Source organism: Ricinus communis, chromosome 10, assembly GCF_019578655.1.
Source record: "Ricinus communis isolate WT05 ecotype wild-type chromosome 10, ASM1957865v1, whole genome shotgun sequence".
Lineage (NCBI taxonomy): Eukaryota > Viridiplantae > Streptophyta > Magnoliopsida > Malpighiales > Euphorbiaceae > Ricinus > Ricinus communis.
In genome coordinates, this window is record NC_063265.1 from 2,321,469 (window position 1) to 2,341,283 (window position 19,815).

Genomic DNA, 19,815 nt, shown 5'->3' on the forward strand with positions numbered 1-19,815 from the left:
TTCGTATTTCTCTCTTTTTTAATCTCTCTAATTATAAAATGTCAACTCCACTGTTCATTTGATATTTCTTTTAAAAATAAAATAGCGGCAAGACCCTTATAACTTTATTTGTATAGTCCCTAAGCTTGTGCATGCATTGGCCACAACAAATACAACTGAGTTTTGATGATGAAACCTGAATTTTTTTAGTTTTAACTCAACATTTTTGTCCTTTTCACATGGATAAGATTTAACCATTAATTCGTAGCCATTCTATTTGAGAGAAATTTAAGAAGTAATTTATATATCAATATATTAGCAATGAAAAAAGAAAAGAGTAAGAAGAAGAAGATTACATTTAATATTTATTAATTATTATATTTATATTGATTGATTTATCTATCGTATTAATCACTCAATGTTTAAAAACTAAAGTCATTAATCACACCTTAATCATAATCATTCTAAAAATAGAACCGAGAGAGTAATTGAACTATTTTAGAATTTATAGATTTAATTGAATTTATTATATGAACTTTTGACATAATTATTAAATTACATAAATGCGTACACATGTTCTCCCTTTGCCGAAAAGGCAAAAACCAAAACGAATTCAATATATCATTTATACATGTCAGGACAATACATTTCCAAGAAAATAAAATTCTTTCTAGATTGCCATATGATGACCAAATTTACGTGTAAACTTTGCTGCTTCTCCGTTGGATCCTTTTGGGTTCTGACATTCCTCCGGTCAATCAAATTCCAATTTGTCTTTCAACAAACTAGCTCCCTGTTATTCCATCAAGCATTTATGTTGGATTTTGAGCACATGCAGTCGTGCTAATAAAATCTCAATAAAATATTATTTTTCATTATCTATTAAGATAATATAATAATGGACATGTGCATGTTAACATAGAAAATTACCATAAAATTCTAATTTTGTAGTATGAAATAACAAATTAATTATGTGTCTATTGATAGTTTGTATGTTTTATATATTCTAATTTTGTAGTATGAAAATATTAGTTATACTGTGTTTGGTTAAAATTTATAAAATTTATAGTTATAAATTTAAATTTTTTATTATAAAATTGATTATAGCTAAATAAAATTTTATCAAAATAGATAAAATTTCTAAATAAATTTTATATTAATTTGTCACTGTATTCTATAATATCAAAATACTTTCTTCAACTTTATTATTTTTATTTTATTTCGTCTCTTGAATTTTTTATAAAATAAAATAAATTTCTTTTTTTATTTTATTTCTTCTCTTATATTTTTTTTTAAAGTAAAATAAATTTTTTAATAAATTTTTTTTATTGGAAGATGTGGGTTCCCCAAATCTCTCAACCTTTTCAAGGGCGGTCTCAATTGTGAGAATTGGAAAAATTTTGAGAAAGGCCTTGAAAAGTCATGGAATCAGATAGGGGGACAAGTGAAAAATGATCGTAGCCCACCCTGAAAAACAATCTTAAAGCATGAAGCCCAACCAAACCAGTACAAATTGCTGCAGCCTGCAGGTGAAACCCTAACATCTTCTTCAAGCCCAGTCTCCTGATAATTAACCCGACAGAAGATCAATAATTATTTATTTGAAACAAGTACTTGTTGCTTTATTTGAGCGTAGTCGACATAACTCTGGTAGCCTGGTACCATTTTATTCACGCAGGCAGCAGAATTTCATGAATCATATTATTGACAAGAATTATATAAAATAATTATATAAATGATTTATTAATTGCTTTTTGGTTCCAAAACAGATAAAAACAAAAACAAAAAACAGCGAGTAACTGGAGCCTCGACGTGCGGAAAAGCCTAATAAAGAGAATAAGACCTCTTTCCTCCATTGCAGAGAACTCTAAACATTCAGTCTTGTAATAATTTCTACACATTGACAACCAAAACAAGTAAACATGGCTATCAAGCATTTACGTCATGTGGAAATACATTGTATTTTGAAATAACCATAGAACGAACGACTTTCCTATGCTTACTCGATTGCTATTGGCGTAGCTTCTCTTAAAAATTGTATTCACTACTACATTCAGGGAATATAGACTAGAATCCCATATTAAAGCCATATGTTATCACCTCTGCAAAGACTTGTAGAGCACCACCGTCACATACTTGGACAGAAAGCGATGTGTTGAACCAAGTGCCACCACAGCAGGACCACCCTTCCCTTTTTGGATGTACAGATGATTAAGCACCACATGTTGAGGTCTCGATAAAGGAGTTGGCATCTCCATGTAGGATGATGGCATATTGAGCAGTGTCATCTGTAAGTGTGGAGGAACAAATGGAGGCTCCTTTGCAAACTCGTCGTTTCCCAGTTGCAAATTGCTGTAGCTCGATTCTGGAGACTGAGGTGGTTCGAAACTAGATATACTCTCAAGGTCCTCTGGAACATACTCCTACAAAAAGATCACTATATTAAATTAACCCTAACATCAACTGATGACACTTATTTTTCACTCAATCAAAAACTTTGTACAAAATATAACTGGCAGGAGCCACAGGACATAAGGAACAGAAAGGGTTATGTATGTCTATTTATGTATGATCACATGTGGATGTGCACATAAATAATTACAAGAATGAAACTGTTCCTACCACATTGCTTATATAACAAGGCTGATTGGTCAATCTTTGAACAAAGCTGCACACTCTATTTGCAAAGATTGATAGAAACTAAACAAGTGGCAACATATAGGTCTTACAAATGTGATGAATGGACTACAGTAATGCTATTTGATTCAAGAACAGTATCTACAAAAGAATTTGCTCAAGATATGATGTTATTCATAAACATCAGCAAAGTACATAATAGCATGTGTTATATAAAACTGCAGTATTTGAAAAGAAAATGAATAATTGTGTTGGAACTTCCTAAAATTTGACAGTTAAGTGTTTAATCTTTTTATTCTTTACAATCAAGTGTGTGAGCTTGTAAATAGTAATCAAACAAATGATTTTAGCAGGTTATTTTCAGGTCACTTCTTATGTGGATAAAAAGTGCCTCTAATTGATAAGTTGAATTACTACAGTATCTGAATTGGTAATTATTCTTGTATTAATTTTATTTCTTCTTTTATCTCTTCATTACTACCATCTCTGCCTTTGTCGCCACTCTTCTTCCACCTCCTTTACCATTTGTATTCCATGATTGCTCTTTCTTTCAACTCTTGAAATTCAAACAAACAGAGAAATCCAAACAATTTGATGGGTCTTTATCAAATGGGTTTAATTGAGAAATGTAACTATCTAATTGCTTTGGTACTCCTTTCACATGATACTTCCCTCACTCTCTTAATTCCGCAAATCGAGAGAGCCAATTTTACGGCCTATAATCATGATCTTAAGTATGAATTTTAACGCCGAACATACCCTCAAGCAGAGTCCATTGTCACAGCAAGAATGGCTTCTATTAATTACTCACAACATAATAATGTATATGTTGGTCTCTTGAGGCTCTTTATCCATAAGTTCTTTTTCTTGGTACCATCTTCTCTCTTTCTAGCTTTTTCTAATATAGAGGGTTCTTTTTCTCTGTCATTATGCTTCTACAGTTTTTTTTGAATAGATTGCATTTAGTTTATGTTGATTATTTTATAGATCTTATGAAATGGGGTTTGGTTCTTTCTTTAGAACCAAAGCAATTAGCATATATTGAAAGAAAGTTCGGAAATATGCGAAGATGAGAAAATTACAGAGAATTTGACCTGGTTGAGGAATTTGATCAAATACTTGGCGAGCATAGTTAATGTAAGATAAATTGAAGAGCTTTTTGACAAGAATTATAGCAATAGAGGGATGTTTGTTGGTTAGAGGGAGTGAATTTGTTTCAACTGGTTTATGTGTAGTGAGAGTGGTTGTAGAGAGAGGTGATTGCGGCTGAGTATTCTACCGAACACCAAAACACGGATGGTGGCTGCACTTTTTTTTTAAGAAGGTGTTACCTTTTATTAGGTTAAAGCTTTGGAGGGGTACTTTTGAAACTACAGTGTGACTGGAACCAGCTCAGCTATTAACTAATCCTACATTCAACAAGTATTGGGGTCCATTTTGTCCACTTAACCAAGTAACCTGCTAAAGCTAATTGTTTGAATATAATTTACAGGTTCACATGCTTGATTGTAATAAAATAAAATTTAGACACTCAATTGTTAAATTATAAGAAGTTCAAACACTAAGTTTGTAATTACCCAAAAAGAAAATTGAGCAAAACTGTCTGCATAACATTGTTTAAGCATAAAACTACAGAACATAAATAAAAGCTTACCTCAGCAATTGAATATTCTCAGATCACAGTTAAAAAAGCAACATATGTATGGACCTACTGAGTATTGTGATTCAGTGGCACTAACAGAATTTCTCTAGAAGCTAGAAATGTGAAAAGCAGCGTGTAACTTATTAATAATGCTATAACTATCATAATCTTTACCTCAAAACAATGTTCAGTATTGAACATAGTTCCTGCTCAACCACTTTAAAATATACTGCTTTTTAAACAAAGATTACGCTTCTAATTCTTGAGTGTTTACCACAAATCTCAGCTCACTCATGCTTAATCAAACTACTATATGGGTAGATTAGAAATACTTTAGCTTTTAGCTCTGATTTATATAAAAATGATGCAATAATGAATTAACAAAGTCATAGAATAGTTTTCTTGAGATCATCACCACATAAATGCTACGATATCCTTTCAAATTTTATCTTCTTTACTTTTGATAAAGTGAAAGGGCACAAGATCAAGGAACCAAGAGATAAGCTACATTAAACATCAGATCATATCAAATTCAAGAATTCATCAGTCTGATAAGGAATTTTACTCATTACAGATCTATATGGAAAGGCCAGCTATGATATCTACATACACATATTTCATCTACACTCGGTAAAATGATAAAAACTCAGAAATTACTTTTCTTCTAACATAGAAAGAAATCAAATAAATGGCAGTTTTGCATCTCTCAACATTGTATAAGCTTGATTTAAGACACCTTAATTAAGCAACCATTCATAATTTTCTTCACAGAAAGTAATAATCCCACAAAAGAACTCCTTCAACATTGACAAGTCTGATTCTCTTGGTGCCGTCATTCATAGGCAGAAATGCAGTTTCAAGTTTTAGGTGCTATTATAAAAAAAAATTTACTTAGTATAAATCTGCATGGAAAGGCCAGCTATGCTATCTAAATATGTCATATTGCATCTATATTCGGTAAAATAATATAAACTCAGTAATTACTTATTTTCTAACACAGGAAGACATGAATTAAGTGCCAGTTTTTCTTCACAGAAAGTAATACTCCCGCAAAAAGAACTCCTGCATAGAGCAGCAGCTATGATGGATAACTTGAAATTGCACTTAATGTGCCTATGGATGATGGAACTACCAAGAAAAACAGACTTGTTAATACTGAAAAGTTCTAAAGGCTTGGGAAAAGAAGAAGAAGAAGAAGAAAGGTGGATTAAGGTTAAAAGAAAAGGGAGGAAAGTTAACTTTGACGGTTATGACCAACATACAAACTGTTTGCACATAACTACAACTTAACTCAACTATGCTTTTGTCCAACACTAGTTGGGGACACACAATTTGTTATATACATGTTTCTTATTCTATGTTTTGATGTATACTTGCTAAAAAGTGGATAGTGCATTATGGTTCTCACCCCAAGTTAAACAAAGGGCCATTTGAAGGTTGTGTTCAATGAATTAATAACTGTATCAACAAAAAATTATTTACTCTCTAATCTGATACCAAAATGCCAGTGAAAGTGTAGCATGTTAATTCCATGCGCATATCATTCGGAAAGCTTCATAGTATGACTCCCATTCATGTCCCATACGTGAAATGTGCACGAAATAAACGAGAATAAAATGGTTACCTGCAAATCCAAAATGTTGTAAGCATTGCCAGTATCATCTTGGGCCCAAGGCAAGTCAGGGATGTACCTCCACTGCCCATCAATGATAAACCTGTATTGGTAAACCCCAGAAGGCAGTACTTTCATAATAGTATAGTCTTTGCCAGATCTCTGCAAAGGAATCCTGACCAACAAAGTATAAGGATATGTTAGGCAGTTAAAAAGTGGTTGCTAGTCCAATAAATCTCAAATTAGAATCATAGAATTTCCACAACCTCATTTTCCAGTTATCCCATGATCCCTCAACAGCTACTTCCTTACCGCCATAGCTCCATGTGATCATAGTTGGGATTCCTTGCTCGTCGCATATGTCTTCATACCCAACATTAGTTTGCATCCATGAATTGCTTGGAATTTGGATCTCATCAGGTCTTTGTAGCGGAACCACAGGAACCTGGAAAAAGGAAGCAATGAATCACAAAGAACAATGGCTCTCAAGACTGAATCCTATATGCATATAACAAGATCTGATCCTGTTGAAATTAACATCAACAGTTTTTCTTATTGTACAGAGAAATCAAATCTCAGCATTTCATGGCACATCGAAAGAGCTATCAAATGTTTTAGTAGCCACAAATCATATCCACTCAGCAATCCAATACCAAAGATAGAAGCTTTCAACCAACATTCAAAGTAGGTTAAACAATTTTCTCTGCCATGATTTCTACACAAATTAGCCAATGAAACGTGTAGCCCATCAAACACAATAATTCACAGACACACCATCACCTCTACAAATCCTCAAAAACCAAATAAGCAAGCAATCAAGATTCTTCGTATAATTTTCAACCCTTTCTAAAAGCAACAATGTAAATGATGTTAAACAACATAAGCATCAATTAATTGCATGGTAAAGTAAATCCATATCAAAGACCTAAAAACTATATCTGAAAAGAAAAATAAAAGAAAAACAGACCTGGGGAGTGAACATGAGAGGAGAGTGAGTGGCCCTAGGGCTATGAGGAGGGGACTGACCCATCAACTCAGGAGGCGGAGGAAGGTAAGCAAGGCGGGACCCATCTGGTACAACTACACCATCAGTGCCACATCCACCTTCTTCATCAACTACAACTCCAATCCCACCACCACGGCTTGATCCTGATGGACTTTTATTATTGTTAATAATATTATTTTCTCCATCTTCCTCTCCTCTTCCATTCACATTTCCCATTCTATTTAAATATATTAATTGTTATCTGCTAACTTCCACTTACAATTATTATTATTATTAATTAGTAGATTCCTGATTATTAGTTATTTATAAATTATATCCAACGCCTATTACTAATTACCCCAAACCCATCAACTACAAATATTTAAAACAAAATGAAAACGAAACCAGACTAAATTAACAGCAACCCATCAAGCATTTGGCTATAAAGATTCCTAATTTGGACAATTCTTGGAACAAACTGATAATAGGTAAATAGGCAATATGTATGAGAACTCATAGCAGAGTAAAAGCAGTTATAAGATAGGTAAATATAAAAAATAAAGAAAAAGATATACAAAGAAAGAAAGAAGGTGAAAAAGTGAAAAAAGGACTTAGTTTCTTTTTGTTTTCTTTTTTCCGATGAGCTTGGAAAGAGAGATTTGATGAAGAATTGAAATGAAGGGGTGTGGGTGCGGTGGTGGTGGTGGTGGTGGCAGTGGGCCAATTGATAGCTTGATTTATTGTGTATTATGTGTTTCTTTTTCTTTTAGTTCTATTTACCTGATAAATAAATTGAGAGAGAGAGGGGGGATGATGGTCACGTCATCATTTGACAAAGTCTTTTTTTCCCATAAACAAATTACTTTCTATAAGAAAAACTACTATCTTTTATTAAATTTAAACGAAAAATCACAATACAATTTTTATCATAGAATATTACATAATTAAATAAAAATATCACTGATAGTGCTTTCAATTTACAAAGCACAATTTTTATATTTAGATATTAAAAATAAAATATTTTATCTAATTAAATAAAATTTTTATATTTATGTTTATTTTTATAATTATATTAATAATTTTTATTTTTATAATTTTTATCAATAAAAAATTAAAAACTATAAACATTAACTATATAAAATTTATAATGTGTTTGTTATAATATATATAAATATAAGAAAAATGGTATTTACCAAAATTATACTAATGTGATAAAATTTAATGAAAAACGATAAATACTAGTATTATAAAAATAAAATTTATATAAAAACAGGATATTGTAATTATTATATAAAAAATTTAATAAAATATAGAATTAAAATATATATAGAAATAGAATATTAAAAGAAAAAGAAATGTTTCATGAAGTTGAGTTCATTAGACAATGTCGAAATCTTCATTATCAATCTTATGTTAAGATGTGAGGTCAAAGAAATAATTGTTATGAAGAGTGTAGACAAAATTTTTATTCTTCTAAATCTAAACCTAAAAGGTTAAATAGACAACCAAGTCAAGTTTTTATTGCTGAATTGTCAAAAGAGAACAAATCTTTAAGAATCAGCTTTGAAGCATTTAAGCATGGGCTTGAAGAGTTTAATATGTTGACTAACACCTTTCTTAAGCATCTCAAAGATAAAGAAGATTCTAAGTCATCATTGAAGATTAACATCAATTTTTTTTTCACTTATGATGGGAATTATAGGTTTCATCAATTAACTCCCCAATAGCAAAAATACTATGATAAGTTGAATTAGAAGAAAACTAGAAATTACCAATTTAATCCACAAATTCGGATCGTTCAAAGATTGAAGTAAGAAGATGAATGCTACTTAACCCCTTTACCAACAAGGATAAAGATACTAAGATAGACTTTGAATTTCCTCTTATGCCACAAACAAGAAAGTTTGATAAATAACAAGAAAACAAAGATTTAGATTTTGATACCACAAGCTAGAATAAAGTTTGATAAGTCACAAAGTTCAAGTAAGAAATTAAAGACAAAATTCCTCACAATAAAACTCAAACAAAATTTCATATATCAAATTCAATCCCCTAGCAATGTGCCCATGACCCAAACACATTTGATTCCCCTAGTTTGGGTTGGTTGATTCTCACCCTTTCCCTTATTACCCAAGTCAATTTTAGGTTTAGTTTCTTCCACTTTTGACTTAGTAAAAGGTTTATCATCCTTTTTCCCCCAAGAATTTTTCCAAGAAGAAGAAGAACCCATATTTGGTTTAGAATCATACCTCTTTCTTTTCAATTGCCTTTCCACTTTCATGGCCAAATTCACCATATCTTCAATCTCCACATAATGTTGCAAATCAATAACATCAGCAATGTCTTTGTTTAGCCCTCTCAAGAACCTTGCCATGGTAGCTTCATGATCTTCTATCACATTTGCTCTAATCATAGCCTTCTCCATTTCTTTGTGATACTCCTCAATGGAGTGAAAAGACAAAAAAAAGGTTGGTCTAGATTAAGTTGTTAGGTAAGGCCAAATTTAAAGTAGCTAGACACAAGAAAGCAATAAAATAAAATAATAGAATAGGATTTCTATGCCGTCCAAACTTTCTTTTTTTTTTTATCTTCTGATTTTTTTTTTTAATGATAATAACACAAGTGAAAAGAAATTATGAACAACACAATTTTTTTTAGCAAGGGACAACGAAGTTTTACTTTATGAGTACAAAGGTGTAAACTTTGAAAAGAAAGAGTACTTAGAAGGAAAATATTGAAACAAGAAGAATTCGGCACAAAAAAAAATAAAGAAGATGAGAAACTTTAATAAGATTTGCTACCATTGCCGTTGGACAAAGCTAATTTAGAGGGGAAACAAAAAGCTGAATTCATCAAGACTTTGCATGAGAAGGTGTGTGCAAACATTGAGAAGAAGACACTCCAATATGAAAAGCAACACAACAAAGGGAGGAAGCAAGTCATTTTTGATCCTGGAGATTGGGTGTGGGTGCACTTGAGGAAGGAAAGATTTCCTAACCAAAGGAAATCAAAGCTTATGCCAAGAGAAGATGGTCCTTTTAGAGTGCTTCAACGCATCAACAACAATGCCTACAAGCTAGAACTTCCAAGTGAGTATGGCAATGTTAGTGCTACTTTCAATGTTACTGATTTGTCTTTGTTTGATGTAGGTGATGAAGATGATGGAGCTGATTTGTGGACAAATCCTTTTGAAGAAAGGGGGAATGATGTGAATCCAAGTTCAAAGCTTAAAGAGATCCAAGATCCATTAATAGTACAAGAAGGCCCAATCACAAGGTCCAAATCCAAGAAGCTTCAACAAGCCATATTGGCTTTAATTAAGGACATTTGGAAAGCCCAAGAACTTCAACCCAATAAGGCATCCATGGAGGCCCAATGAATAATATTTAACTTGTTTTCATGTTAATAACAATTAGGGTTACATGTAGCCACCATTTTATTTTTTTTCTTATGATGGGAATTGTAGGTTTCATCAATTAACTCCCCAATAGCAAAAATACTATGATAAGTTGAATTAGAAGAAAACTAGAAATTACCAATTTAATCCACAAATTCGGATCGTTCAAAGATTGAAGTAAGAAGATGAATGCTACTTAACCCCTTTACCAACAAGGATAAAGATACTAAGATAGACTTTGAATTTCCTCTTATGCCACAAACAAGAAAGTTTGATAAATAACAAGAAAACAAAGATTTAGATTTTGACACCACAAGCTAGAATAAAGCTTGATAAGTCACAAAGTTCAAGCAAAAAATTAAAGACAAAATTCCTCACAATAAAACTCAAACAAAATTTCATATATCAAATTCAATCCCCTAGCAATGTGCCCATGACCCAAACACTTAAAACATTTGATTCTCCTAGTTTGGGTTGGTTGATTCTCACCCTTTCCCTTATTACCCAAGTCAATTTTAGGTTTAGTTTCTTCCACTTTTGACTTAGTAAAAGGTTTATCATCCTTTTTCCCCCAAGAATTTTTCCAAGAAGAAGAAGAACCCATATTTGGTTTAGAATCATACCTCTTTCTTTTCAATTGCCTTTCCACTTTCATGGCCAAATTCACCATATCTTCAATCTCCACATAATGTTGCAAATCAACAACATCAGCAATGTCTTTGTTTAGCCCTCTCAAGGACCTTGCCATGGTAGCTTCACGATCTTCTATCACATTTGCTCTAATCATAGCCTTCTCCATTTCTTTGTGATACTCCTCCACACTCATGGATCCTTGAATTAGAGTTTGTAATCTTTGATGAAGCTCTCTATAGTAGTGGCTTGGAACAAACCTCTTTCTCATGATTTGCTTCATTTTGGACCAAATGATAGGAAATCATCATCTTAGCAACCACACACCCCAATAACTAATGAGTTATGATACATATGGAATGCAAGAAAATACTCTCCAATCAAGATGATTCCAAAACCCAAGGATCTCCTCAAGTGAAGATAGGAAAAACTAGTTCCAACAATGAAACTAGCACTTGAATTCAACTCCAAACGCCACAAACCAAGTATGATTTGATAAGTTATGAATCAAACACAAGATTTTGGTTAGAGAACGCCACAAACTAAAAATAGTTTGATAAGTTCAAAGTTCATGCGAGAACTTAAGCAAAAACACTCACAAAGAGCAAACAAAGATTATCATTCAAAAATTCTATCTCTAACAATCATGGTCCTCTTATTAGTGCAATCACGTGCATAATGACCATGTCCAAGACACTTAAAACACTTCAAGCTTCTAAATTGATTAGCTTGATTCTCAACTTTATTTTTGCTGCCTATTTCATTTTTATTCTTATTCTCATCCACTTTAGGCTTAGCAAATTTATCATCCTTTTTACTCCAATTCGATTTCCAATTAGAAGAACTAGAACTCGAATTAAGTTTAGAATCAAACTTACTTGCACCTTTTCGCTTGAGTTGCCTTTCAATTTTCATGGCCACATTCACCATGTCCTCAAGCTCCACATAATGTTGCAACTCCACAAGATCAGCAATATTCTTGTCTAGACCATTTAAGAATCTTGCCATGGTGGCCTCTCTATCCTCCTCCATATTTGCTTTAATCATAGCCATTCCATTTCTTTGTGGTACTCCTCCACACTCATGGTTCCTTGCCTTAGAGTTTGCAATCGTTGATGTAAATCTCTATAGTAATAGTTAGGAATGAACCTCTTCCTCATGATGCGTTTCATCTCCATCAAATGATAGGAAATCATCATCTTAGCAACCACACACCCCAATAACTAATGAGTTATGATACATATAGAATGCAAGAAAACACTCTCCAATCAAGATGATTCCAAAACCTAAGGATCTCCTCAAGTGAAGATAGGAAAAACTAGTTCCAACAATGAAACTAGCACTTGAATTCAACTCCAAACGCCATAAACCAAGTATGATTTGATAAGTTATGAATTAAACATAAGATTTTGGTTAGAGAATGCCACAAACTAAAAATAGTTTGATAAGTTCAAAGTTCATGCAAGAACTTAAGCAAAAACACTCACAAAGAGCAAACAAAGATTATCATTCAAAAATTCTATTTCTTGCTCCCTCCCCTGATATTCCCCATATGAAGATTCAAGCTCTTCATATTGTTGTTTAATTCTCACTTGATCATCAAAAATGGCCTTGGGAGGTAATGGTCCAAGATTGAACTTTTGTCCATCAATAGTCAAGGAATATCGATTCTTGAACCCATCATAAATCACACGCCTATCATATTGCCAAGGTCTTCCCAATAAAACATGTTCGGCATACATGGGAACCACATCACAAAGCACCTCATCCTTATATCTCTCAATGGAAAAAGAAATTAGCACTTGCTTATTTACCTTCACAACACCACTATCATTCAACCATTGCAACTTGTAAGGCCTTGGGTGTTTGGTAGTTGGTAATTTCAATTTCTCCACAAGCAAAGTACTAGCAACATTAGTACAACTTCCACTATCAACAATCATGTTACATAACTTATTAGCAATTAAACAATGAGTACGAAACAAATTCTCACGCTGTACCACTTATGACGGGAATTGTAGGTTTCATCAATTAACTCCCCAATAACAAAAATACTATGATAAGTTGAATTAGAAGAAAACTAGAAATTATCAATTTAATCCACAAATTCGGATCGTTCAAAGATTGAAGTAAGAAGATGAATGCTACTTAACCCCTTTACCAACAAGGATAAAGATACTAAGATAGACTTTGAATTTCCTCTTATGCCACAAACAAGAAAGTTTGATAAATAACAAGAAAACAAAGATTTAGATTTTGACACCACAAGCTAGAATAAAGCTTGATAAGTCACAAAGTTCAAGCAAGAAATTAAAGATAAAATTTCTCACAATAAAACTCAAACAAAATTTCATATATCAAATTCAATCCTCCTCCAAAAGAAAGAAAAGGACTTGTTTATATAGAGTACAAGTCCATGCACACACTACTAAAATAGACTCACACATATAGGATTACTTTTACTCTTAAATGGCCTTAGTAACCACTATCCACACTAATAGCCATTACTTGGTATTAATTACCCCATTAATTTTTATATGGTGGCTCTTAATAACCACTACCCACATTGATAGCCATTACTTGGTATTAATTACCACATTAACTTGTATGGTGGCTACATATAACTCTAATTATTATTAACATAAAAACAAGTTAAATATTATTCCTTGGGCCTCCATGGATGCCTTATTGGGTTGAAGTTCTTGGGCTTTCCAAATGTCCCTAATTAAACCTAATATGGCTTGTTGAAGCTTCTTGGATTTGGACCTTTTGATTGGGCCTTCTTGTACTATTAATGGATCTTAGATCTCTTTAAGCTTTGAACTTGGATTCACATCATTCCCCTTTCTGCAAAAGGATTTGTCCACAAATCAGCTCCATCATCTTCATCACCTACATCAAACAAAGACAAGTCACTAACATTGAAAGTAGCACTAACATTGCCATACTCACTGGGAAGTTCTAGCTTGTAGGCATTGTTGTTGATGCGTTGAAACACTCTAAAAGGACCATCTCCTCTTGGCATAAGCTTTGATTTCCTTTGGTTACGAAATCTTTCCTTCCTCAAGTGCACCCACACCCAATCTCCAGGCTCAAAAATGACGTGCTTCCTCCCTTTGTTGTGTTGCTTTTTATATTGGAGTGTCTTCTTCTCAATGTTTGCACGCACCTTCTCATGCAAAGTCTTGATGAATTCAGCTTTTTGTTTTCCCTCTAAATTAGCTTTGTCCAACGACAATGGTAGCAAATCTAATGGAGTCAATGGATTGAATCCATACACAACTTCAAAGGGTGAGCAATTTGTTGAACCATGCACACTCCTATTGTAAGCAAATTCCACATGTGGCAAACATTCTTCCCAATTCTTCATATTTCTTTAGATGATAGCCCTCAAAAGTGTTGCAAGTGTCCTATTGACCACCTCTGTTTGTCCATCTGTTTGCGGATGACAAGTTGTAGAATACAAAAGCTTTGTCCCCATCTTTCCCCAAAGAGTCTTCCAAAAGTGACTTAGTAATTTGATATCCCTATCACTCACAATGGTCCTTGGCACTCCATGCAGCCTTACAATCTCCTTGAAGAATAGATTCGCAATATGGGTTGCATCATCTGTCTTGTGACATGGAATGAAATTTGCCATTTTGCTAAACCTGTCTACAACAATAAAAATAGAATCTCTCCCTCCCTTGGACCTAGGTAATCCTAAAACAAAGTCCATAGAAAAGTCTACCCAAGGTTCATTTGGTATGGGAAGAGGTGTATACAAACCATGAGGCATTGCTTTGGATTTGGCTTATTTGCAAGTAATGCATTTCTCACAAATTCTCTCAATATCCCTTTTCATGTGTGGCCAAAAGAAATGGTCACCCAATATATCCAAAGTTATCTTAATCCCAAAATGTGCCATTAAACCTCCACTATGTGCCTCTCTCACAAGTAACTCTCTCAAAGAACTTTGTGGCACACATAATTTATTTTTCCGAAAAAGAAAACCATCAAACTTATAGAACTTATCAAAACCCCCTTTCTTACATACCCCATAAACATTAGCAAAATCAGGATCATTAGAATAAAGATCTTTTATGTATTCAAATCCTAATAATTTTGCATCAAGTTTAGAGATCAAGGCATACCTTCTTGACAATGCATCGGCCACCACATTTTCTTTCCCTTGCTTGTACTTAATGATGTACGAAAAGGATTTAATGAATTCCACCCATTTTGCATGTCTCTTGTTGAGCTTTCCTTGTCCTTTGAGATACTTTAAGGACTCATGGTCCTTGTGAATTTATGAATTCATTGTAGCCAAGGTAATGCTGCCATGTCTTTAGAACGCTCACTAATGCATAGAACTCCTTGTCATATGTAGGGTAGTTTAGAGTTGCTCCACTTAGCTTTTCACTAAAGAATGCTATGGGCTTGCCTTCTTGCATCAAAACTCCTTCAATACCTATGCCACTTGCATCACACTCAATCTCAAAAGGTTTTTAGTAAAATTTGGCAAAGATAACAAGGGTGCAGAACTTAATTTGTCTTTTACCAAGTTAAAAGCCTCATCTTGTTCAATTCCCCACTTAAAACCAACATTCTTTTTTATGCATTCAGTTAAAGGTGCAGCTATGGTAGAAAAATTCTTAATGAACCTTCTATAAAAGCTAGCTAAACCATGAAAGCTTCTTACATCACTTACACTTGTGGGTGTTGGCCATTCTCTAATTAATTTTACCTTTTTTTGATCAACATGAATACCCTTGTCATTGACAATATTTCCAAGAAAAGTAATTTCATTAGTGCAAAAACAACATTTCTTTAGATTTGCATACAACTTCTCTTCTCTAAGCACATTAAAAACACAAGTCAAATGTTGTACATGCTCATCTAAATTTTTGCTATAAACCAAGATATCATCAAAATAGACAACAAAAAATTTGCCTATGAATGCTCTTAAAACATGATTCATCAATCTCATGAAAGTGCTTGGTGCATTAGTTAAACCAAAAGGCATTACTAACCACTCATATAAACCATGTTTAGTTTTAAAACCTGTTTTCCATTCATCACCTTCTCTCATTCTAATTTGATGATAACCAGATTTTAAATCAAATTTTGAAAACAAATATGAACCATGCAATTCATCCAACATGTCATCTAGCCTAGGAATGGGATGTCTATACTTCACCGTGATTTTGTTGATGGCACGACAATCAACACACATCCTCCAAGTTCCATCTTTCTTAGGTACTAACAAGACGGGTACGGCACATGGACTCATGCTTTCACGAACATAACCTTTCTCTATAAGCTCACTTACTTGCTTTTTGATTTCCTTGGTCTCCTCCGGATTACAACTATATGCTGGTCTATTTGGAATGCTTGCTCCGGGTATGAAATCAATTTGGTGCTCAATGCCTCTTTTAGGTGGCAAACCATTTGGAATTTCTTCCGGAAATAAATCTTCATAAACCTGCAAAAGATTAACAACAACACTAGGCAAACAATTGGTTATTTCGTTAGAAATATGCAAAATCTCCTTGTACATAAGTACAAGCATGTGTTGCCTCAAAAGCATAGCTTCCTTCACATCGCTCATTTTTGCATAAACACTCATTTTTCTTTCATTTGAACCTTCCTTGTTTTCTCTCACCTTGTGTTTCCCATTTTGGTCCAGAGAATTGGTATTTTTAGGTTCACTCATCTCACCTTTTTCTTTACTCTCAAAGGTTTCCCTTCCCAAACAGTTTCCCAATGAAGAACCCATTTCTTCATATTGTTGCTTGATGCGCATTTGGTCTTCAAAAATCTGTTTTGGAGTTAATGGTCCAAGGTTAAACCTTTTTCCATCCATAGTCAAAGTATACATATTTTTGAATCCATCATGACTAGCCCTTCTATCATATTGCCAAGGTCTCCCCAACAACATATGTCCGGCCAACATTGGCAACACATCACACAACACCTCATCCTTATATCTACCAATTTGAAACGAAACTAGAACTTACTTATTTACCTTTACAACTCCACTTTCATTAAGCCATTGTAACTTGTATGGTCTTGGGTGCTTGGTAGTAGGCAACTTCAATTTCTCCACTAGCAAAGTGCTTGCTACATTGGTACAACTTCCACTATCCACAACCATGTTGCACAACTTGTTAGAAATCAAACAATGAGTATGAAACAAATTTTCCCTTTGCTCCCTATGGACATCATGTTTATTTTGCAAACTCAATGTTCTTTGAACAACAAGATTATCTCCCTTAGCACATTCAACATCACTACAATCTTCTAAAGAAGGCATATCATCATCATTATCCCCCTCACTCTCCGACTCAATATCACCATTCCTTAGAATCATAGCTTTCTTATTTGGACATTCCCTAGCAATGTGCCCATTACCTAAACACTTAAAACATTTGATTCCCCTAGTTTGGGTTGGTTGATTCTCACCCTTTCCCTTATTACCCAAGTCAATTTTAGGTTTAGTTTCTTCCACTTTTGACTTAGTAAAAGGTTTATCATCCTTTTTCCCCCAAGAATTTTTCCAAGAAGAAGAAGAACCCATATTTGGTTTAGAATCATACCTCTTTCTTTTCAATTGCCTTTCCACTTTCATGGCCAAATTCACCATATCTTCAATCTCCACATAATGTTGCAAATCAACAACATTAGCAATGTCTTTGTTTAGCCCTCTCAAGAACCTTGCCATGGTAGCTTCATGATCTTCTATCACATTTGCTCTAATCATAGCCTTCTCCATTTCTTTGTGATATTCCTCCACACTCATGGATCCTTGAATTAGAGTTTGTAATCTTTGATGAAGCTCTTTATAGTAGTGGCTTGGAACAAACCTCTTTCTCATGATTTGCTTCATTTCTCTCCAAGACTCCACGGGTCTTTCTCCATATCTACGTCTTTCCTTGCAAAATTGATCCCACCAAACAATTGCATAATCACTAAACTCAACAGCGGCAAGTTTTACCTTTTTCTCCTCTGAATAATTATGACATTCGAAGATGAGTTCCACTTTCCTCTCCCATTCAAGGTACACATCTGGATCATTTCTTCCTTGGAATGAAGGAATCTTCATTTTGATGCTTCCAAGGTTGCGATCAACATCATCATTTGGATGTCCTCTCCGAGCTTGTCTCCTAGGATTGATTCGTTGTCCCAACAAGGTGACTTGATCATCATCCAAATCATCCTCTCCTTCATAGTCCTCTTGGTCAATTGGTGGACGTCTCCTTTGTCTAGGCTCTCCATGTAATTGGTTAAGGATGCCATCATACTTCTCTAATTTTTCATTGACTCCCGCCATCATATTAAACATTCTTTCAAATTGTTGTTGCATAGCTTGAATCACATGATCATTTGTAGAAGAAGAACTTGTGTCTTTTGACATAATTGTAAAACCTAAAATTTTAACAAAAAAAAATAGAAAGAAACAATCTCACAACACTCCCTCACGTGTTTCACTCAAAATTGATGTATACCACTCGTGTTTACACTCAATTTTGGCTTTTTTTTTCTAATGATCTCACACTCTTGCCTTTTACCTCTCAAATTTGCCTTTTGATTTCTTAGATGAACTAAGTTTCTCAATCAAACAAAATTTCAAGAATGTAGTAATCAATGATAAAAAAAAAGGTAGGCTTAAAGAAATGAACAATTTGTAACAAATAGGCTAATAGAAATGAATAACAAAGATACATCATCAAGAACACAAAGAGACAAAATTATAAAGATAGATCTCAATGGAATATGAAGAGTCAATTTTTTTTTATGTAATCTGAGATCTAACACAAGAATATCAAAGATAACAATTTTTTTCTTTTAGGACGATTTTTTTTTTTGATATATGCAAACAAAATCTTGAGATAAGAAGAATAAAGATAAAAATAATAATAACAAGAACAATAGATGGCAAAAGGTGCAAAATATAAGATGAACACAAGATATTGAGAATTAAAAGATAGTTTTGGATACGCAAACCTCAATCTTGAGCCAATGCTCTGATACCACTACCCACATTGATAGTCATTACTTGGTATTAATTACCCAAGTTAATTACCGCATTAACTTGTATATAGTGGCTCTTAATAACCACTACCCACATTGATAGTCATTACTTGGTATTAATTACCACATTAACTTGTATGGTGGCTACATGTAACCCTAATTGTTATTAACATGAAAACAAGTTAAATATTATTCCTTGGGCCTCCATGGATGCCTTATTGGGTTGAAGTTCTTAGGCTTTCCAAATGTCCCTAATTAAACCTAATATGGCTTGTTGAAGCTTCTTGGATTTAGACCTTGTGATTGGGCCTTCTTGTACTATTAATGGATCTTGGATCTCTTTAAGCTTTGAACTTGGATTCACATCACTTTCAGTACAAGAAGGAGGCTAACACAACTAAGACAACTCTTCTTAGGTAACAAACACCCATAATTACAGAGCTCCTTTAAGCATTAGCTAAGTGTCACAGCCCGACTCATCTTGGGCGAGGCAAGGCTTGTCCATGGGCAGAAATATGCTCAACATATGCCCAGTCCAATGCTGCTGCCTAGCCCAAGTTGGCTGTCCAAAGAAATCAAGGGAAGATCCTAAAAGTTGCTAGAGGATGCAAGGCTGTGTGCCAAGCTAAGGAGCTGCCTAAAAGCTTCCCTTATTTGTACATAGAGTAGCTTCCAAAGGAAGCCTTGTACATAAGTAGCTTGTAGAAATTTCTAGATGGATTAATCTTGACCACATGTTTAGGAGGTGGGAAGCCTATATAAAGGCCACCCCACATACTTATAAAGAAGGTTGGAAAAATATTAACAAAAGCTCTCTACACATTTTCAAGTGCTCTACTCTAGTCCTACACCCTTGCTGCCTACTTTGCCCATTTAAAATCGCTCCCAACTCTCATCTAGGCTTATTAAGTTCGACTTTG

The 19,815-nt window shown here is 33.8% G+C and overlaps 1 protein-coding gene and 1 pseudogene across 1 annotated transcript; both read right to left on the minus strand.

The window, feature by feature from the left end:
* Positions 1-1,807: 1,807 nt before the first annotated feature.
* On the minus strand, positions 1,808-7,671 carry LOC8280761 (SNF1-related protein kinase regulatory subunit beta-2). The gene is made up of 4 exons (XM_002522835.4): positions 6,838-7,671; positions 6,137-6,315; positions 5,883-6,045; positions 1,808-2,402 (listed from the first exon to the last, which is right to left on the minus strand). Exons 1-4 carry the CDS (start codon positions 7,090-7,092, stop codon positions 2,076-2,078), a joined length of 924 nt encoding a protein of 307 aa, XP_002522881.1. The 5' UTR covers positions 7,093-7,671; the 3' UTR covers positions 1,808-2,075.
* Positions 7,672-13,608: 5,937 nt separating this feature from the next.
* On the minus strand, positions 13,609-18,194 carry LOC125368674 (annotated as a pseudogene).
* Between the last annotated feature and the right edge of the window lie 1,621 nt (positions 18,195-19,815).